Here is a 6,000-nt window from a genome sequence, read left to right as displayed (position 1 = left end):
TCTGAGCAGTTTTACAAAATAAGAATCGGAAAGCCACCATCCTTGTGTGTGAGAGTTTATAGCTCTGTGTTTAATGTGGCTAGAGCTCAATCACTTCTTTCTTAGTATCCTCCAGTACTGAATTTGGCAACAAAACAAAAACACATACACATATCAAGTTTCTTGAAGTCATTTTATTACTAAAATTTTTTTTTTTCCTAAAGCAGCAGTTGTGTGTCAACAGATCTGTTTTGGAGTGATGCAAAATAACAGAAAAACTAAATCATTGCCCGTTGTGCTACTAACTTCAGTCAAATCAAGAACAAAATACTTCATTATTAATATTGGTTTCCCCTTCAAGTTTGCTACTATCCAAAAAAGTGACTAGTGTAAATTGGCGGTATGCAAAAACAAAATGATATTTACACATTACACAAAGTCCTCAAAAAACATACCTTGAGGTAAAACCAACAATTTCTACAAAAAACCTTACAGACAAGCAAGCTCCACTGAACCAGACAGACAGTGACAGACAGGAGGCTGCTACCAAATCATAGTTTTTTTTCTTCTTCATAAGACATCAGAGATTCAAGTGGCCAGTGGCGGTACAATCACAGACAGAATTAAGACGTCTTTACCCAGCATGCAGAGGAATTGAGTTTGATGGTGGGGGGAGTAGGGTGGGTTGGGAGTTGGAGGGCGGCGCTCCCAGACATATCTAAAGTGCTCAGCAACTCAAAAGGGTCCATTTCAACTACCATTTGAAAAGCACATTCTTCCTAACAGAGCAGGAAGGCCTTACCCTACCCCAGAGTCCAGGAGAGCTCCGGTCCTTGGGCTGTTGGCTGTTCTTCTGAACCCACACACCTTACTCCACTACCCACCTCTCCATTATCTGACACGGAACAGCTGTGCTGTGTTGTACTGGCAAGTGTTAAAACTCCGATCTAACGGAGGATTATCAGGGTTGGGCACAGTGGTTTTACATGACCGCCGCTTTAGGATAGTCCCGTTGCAATAGGCTGCAATAATATACTCCTGTGGTATGAAAAAGACTCCCTCAGGTCTTGTGTGGTCTCTTTGGTCAATCAACTGAAATGTGTGGAGTAATTTTGATCAGTCAATGTTAAAAATGCAAGACAAGACGAGACAAGTCAAAGCACATCAAGAGTTCTTAAGATAAGAGTGCAAACTCCAGCTCAGTGAAATGTTATTAAGCAACATGAATGCTCTAAAAGTTATCAAACAACAAAACAACAGAAAATCATAGTATACATAGGTATTTTTCCTCTTTTGACTTCAAAACAGACTTCTGACCTAAAACCTACAACCAAGAGTAGCTCACACACACATTCCCCATCGCTTCATAAAAGGTAGCTTCACCATGTGACCACACACTATAAGGATTCACTTCATGCGTAAGAGCTTACACAGTATATACACATCACAGGGATAGAAAGTGATTTTCTTTTTCTTCTTTAGAATAGCTTCATACACAATCAGCACAGAGGATATTTGCTCAGGGAAACCTGTCCATCCGGCTAGTCACCCCGCGGCTAACGGTTATGGCAGCCATGCACCTAGCTTTAGCTTGGGTCTCTTTTGAAATGACAACGCCTATTAATCATCGTGTATACAGTGCAACAGGTTTTGATCCACAAAAACCTTCAGACTTGAGACTCACTCTTGGTGCCCTGTGCTTTTAAGAAACCCAGCATTTGAAAAAACTGCTTCTCCGCAAACATAGTTTGAAGGTGGAATGGAAGTTCAAACATTATGTGCTCATTGTCACAAAGTTGATTATCCAACTTCAATCACATACCCAAGCTATGCATTTTGTAATTAATTACGGTGATGGTCTCTGACCTCTAGGTTCTTTGAATGCCTACAGTGGCTTGTAAAAACAGCAACTCCTAAACTGTTGGAAAGGATCTTCACAGCATGTCCACAGAGTTAAGAATCGAACCCTGTGGAGATTACAGCATTGCAATGTGACTTTCATTACACTGTCATGACAATCATCTTTAATATGCCTCAAGCATTTGTTTGAAAGAGTGTGACCACCACTTCAACATGATCACATTAGCCATTCACAAAACTGATGGACAGGTACAATAAACGGAGAAATCGACTCCTTGAAGATAAAATTAAATCCAAGAGGCTTCCATGGGGGTGAGTATACTGCTGGATCATTTCCAGGCATGTGATTGAAATGGATAAAACAGCGTGTGCAAAGAAAGGTCCAGTGTTCAGCGAAATAAAACCTTTAAATACTCCGTCCTTAACTCCAGTGTTCTTCGTTTTCCTTTTTTTAACGGCAGAGCAACAGCACTGCTTTTAAGATTTGAGCTTTTGCAAAGACAAAAAGACAGAAATAATCAAGATCATAATTACACCACGTTGTGCCATTAAATTAATATTTTGCGGCGTGCAAAACACCAACCCATAGTGGCGGTTTGGTCCTCTCTCACTCTTCCTCTTAAACTCTCTCTTTCCCACTCACACTCCTGTAAGACCTTCTCACAGTCACACAGTCCCCCTTCAACATCATAATCATCATCATCACCCCTGTCTTGCCATCCTTTGCCATTCCTTCATCATTTTTTTTTTATAAGTCTTTGGATTCTGTGGAACATCCCCTCTTTTTAAACATCATCTACATCTAAAAATGTTCTCCTTTTTTCTGCATCCTCTTCGCGCAATGTCAAGAGTTTGACTTAAAAATCTGTTAAGTTAGTTGGAGTAGTTGGAGGAGGAACAAAAGTCTAAGTTTAAAAAACAAAAAACAGATGGTTGGAAATGAAATGCTGCATGTGTGCGTGCGTGTGTGTTTGTGTGTATGTGTGTTGGTATGTGTGTTGGTGTGTGTGTGTGTGTGTGTGTGCGTGCTTCACACTGCGCCTGCCCTGGCCTCCCTTTGGTCCTTTGCAGTGTCCCAGGATGCACTGCGGTGGGCGCGAGGCTTGCAGTTCCTCAGAAGAAGATGACGTCCTCCTTGGTGACGTCCTCTGTGATCTTGTAAGGGGGTGGGGGCACGCTGTGAAGTGGGCCGTGACTGGGTGGTCTGTGTGTGACGCTGGGGTGGAGGGGCTGTGGGGGCGGGGACTCATAGTACACTTCTGGAGGGTTCACTGGTTCTGTAGGAAGAACACACACACACACACACACACACACACACACACACACACACACACACACACACACACACACACACAAATAACAATGCATCAGAATCCGACATGCTTTACATGTTCATAGTGTCACTGTGGGGCGTTTATTCTGTTATGCCTGGTGGCATCACTGAGAAGAGCCTTGATGTGTTTACGGTACCTGGTGGCTGTGGCTGTGGCTGTGTATGTGTGTGTGTGTGTGTGTTTACTAGTGCTGTAGTGACGCGTCGATGATGTCGGCGCCTCAATTTCAAAATTACGTTAACGCCTTTTTTTACGTCGACGCTTCGGCACATACACGTGGCTGACCCAAACAGAATCAAACATTGCGCAATTAGATTGGAGATAGAAACGCCAACCACCTCACAGTAGGATGCCCATCAAAGCCCTGCAAAAAGCCCCATTAAAATAAAAATAAATAAATACCTCGTCCTAAATCATGGAAGGTATGGGAATACTTTAATTCAGTCCCAAACATAAAGGTGTCGTTTATTTGCAGTCTTTGCCAAATGGAGTTGGCATACCACACCAGCACAACAGCGATGTGGGAGCATCTGAAGCGGAGGCACCCCATTGTCTCACGTGAAGGGGACAATAAGTAACGTTGGTTAATGGTTACATTAATTTAACGTTTGTTCAGTGTGTTGTGTAGCTTGAGCTCTGCGCACTTTTGTGCTGCTAGCTAACTATCTTCTTAGCTATCCGTGCAGTTTGTTCGTGCTTGGTTGCTAGTAGTTAACGTTAGCTACTAGAGGCTAGACAGCTGTGCCAGTTTAGTTAACGTTAGTTAGCATCTAACTTACGGCTGCAGAACACGGCAACCAAGCACGAACAAACGGCACAGAGAGCTAACTCATGCTGTGGTCATTTGCGAGTCAAACACATAACATTAGACTAAAGGCCCCCACATGCTTATCCGATCGTGCTCTCCGATCTCACGAGGCACGCCCTAAAACGCCCTCCTTGAAGTGGGACCACACCTTTGAGCACCTCGGAGAGCCATCCGAGGGTCTCGGATGGCCTCTGGAGCACCGCTTGAATTTTCTCACTATCCGATCCGAGCTGTCCGACACCCCTGGCTAAAATCACGTTTCCTGTTTCGTTCCCTATATGACAGCACCGCCGTTTTTAAAAAATCGCTGAGAGATCGCTGGGAACCTGGAGCTGGAGGTCCAGGAGTGCATTAGGAGTTGGAGGAAGATCAGGGACAAGTTTGTAAAAATGAAAAAAAAAAAAAACTATGAAGGGCACCAGCGGCGATGCAGGAGGAAAACGACATCTCCCTTCTTCCTTGCTCTATCGTGGCTCTCGCCGCAAAGGCTATAAAGCATAGGGAGACGTCGTCTAATTACAGCAATAATAAAAACATTTCTTGGTTTTCGAACAGCCTCTTTGTGTTTGAGTTAGCAGAGCATGCAGTGTAAATGATTAAATAGTAAAATAACCTGAATTGTAGACGTAAAAAAGCAGAACTGTTTGTGTGGTATAGGCTAATAATAGAAAATATTCGGCAATAACCGCAAGCTTGGTCATTGTCGTTAGTAATTAATTTCACAACAACAGCCTCTGATCATTAACTGAAAATACACGGGATAAAAACAAACGATTTCTTATTTTATAGTTTGTTGTTGATGATGTAATGGCCTTGTAACATCATAATAAACCGTTGGTAATCTCCACAGCCCCTCGTAGAACCATGCAGGTAGAGGTGAGTCGTACGATCATCAGATTAGAAAGGGCGTGTCTCTCATGAAGTCGTACGAGGTGAATTGGATAACCATGCAGATGCCTTAACCCATTTAAGCCGGGAAAGCATTACCGCTGTCCTACCATTAAAGCCGGGAGCGCTGTTGCGTCATTCTACCTTTAAGGCCGGGAAAGCATATACGTCGTTTTTCGGTATAAGGGGGGGTTTTGCCCATATTGTCGGCCTCTGGGCCAATGAAATTCATCAGAATAGACATGTGATAGTGCCTCAAATGTTTTGCCATTAGTAGCTTAAAAAAAAAATCGTTGGCTTTCTCGCTTTGCTAAGTAACGTCTCCTCCGCGACAGCCAGGATTATAGCTCAAAGTAAATTAGGCAAGGAGTGAGTTGTGAGTACTGGTAGTTACAGAATATGGTTATCTGTAGTTGTTAACGATTGTTACTTGCTTAAATGTAGGTTTACTCGAGGTAAATGAAAGGGAATATGGTATCATAGAGGGCTATATTAACACTAAGCTAGCTTGCTATGTTGTTAAAACTTTCTCCAGTGAGCAACGAATTATATCGACATCTCTCTATTCTTTGCATTACAATAATCAGTCCCTATAGAATGTTGTTTATATTCAGTTAATGCTACTGAATCCTCGTTTGACTTTATTATAGTGAATGCTTTGGTTGCCTTCCATTTCAGCCCAGCATACAGTATTTATCAGTTGATAAATAAGATGTACTTGAAATTTGTTTTGTTTTTTATTTGAATTATTCCTGTTTTTTCCCTTTGAATGGAATATTTGACACTAAACTAGTTCATCTGTATCTCAGTGATAGTATCCAAATGAGCATAAAAATATCACTGGTATGTAAAAACTACATGGACAACAAAATAGTTATAATTGTTGATCAAAATCTTATTCCCTTCTGCTCATAATACAACAAGTAAACAACTCAGAGGTTGACACTGTCAGGTCCATTCTCCATCCATAGTGTCCAAATGAGCATTAAATATCCCTGGTATGTAAAAACTACACGGACAACAAAATAGATGTTAATCGTATTCCCTTCTGCTCATAATAAAACAAGTAAACAACTCAAAAGTTAAAACTTTCCCTATAAGAATTATATATTTATAAATATATAGTTATAT

General features: G+C 41.7%; 1 protein-coding gene across 1 annotated transcript in view; it reads right to left on the bottom strand.

The window, feature by feature from the left end:
• Positions 1 to 245: 245 nt before the first annotated feature.
• Positions 246 to 6,000, bottom strand: part of arhgef18b (rho/rac guanine nucleotide exchange factor (GEF) 18b) — a gene marked incomplete at its 5' end in the record, with an annotated part of 53,215 nt that continues 47,460 nt past the window's right edge. Inside the window, one exon of the mRNA XM_080832012.1 lies at positions 246 to 3,116. Within this exon, the coding sequence (XP_080688138.1) occupies positions 2,953 to 3,116 (164 nt within the window). The 3' untranslated portion in view covers positions 246 to 2,952. The remainder of the gene's footprint in view (positions 3,117 to 6,000) is intronic.

Source organism: Sprattus sprattus (assembly GCF_963457725.1).
Source record: "Sprattus sprattus genome assembly, chromosome: 2".
Lineage (NCBI taxonomy): Eukaryota > Metazoa > Chordata > Actinopteri > Clupeiformes > Clupeidae > Sprattus > Sprattus sprattus.
This window is presented reverse-complemented; position numbering and strand designations above follow the sequence as displayed.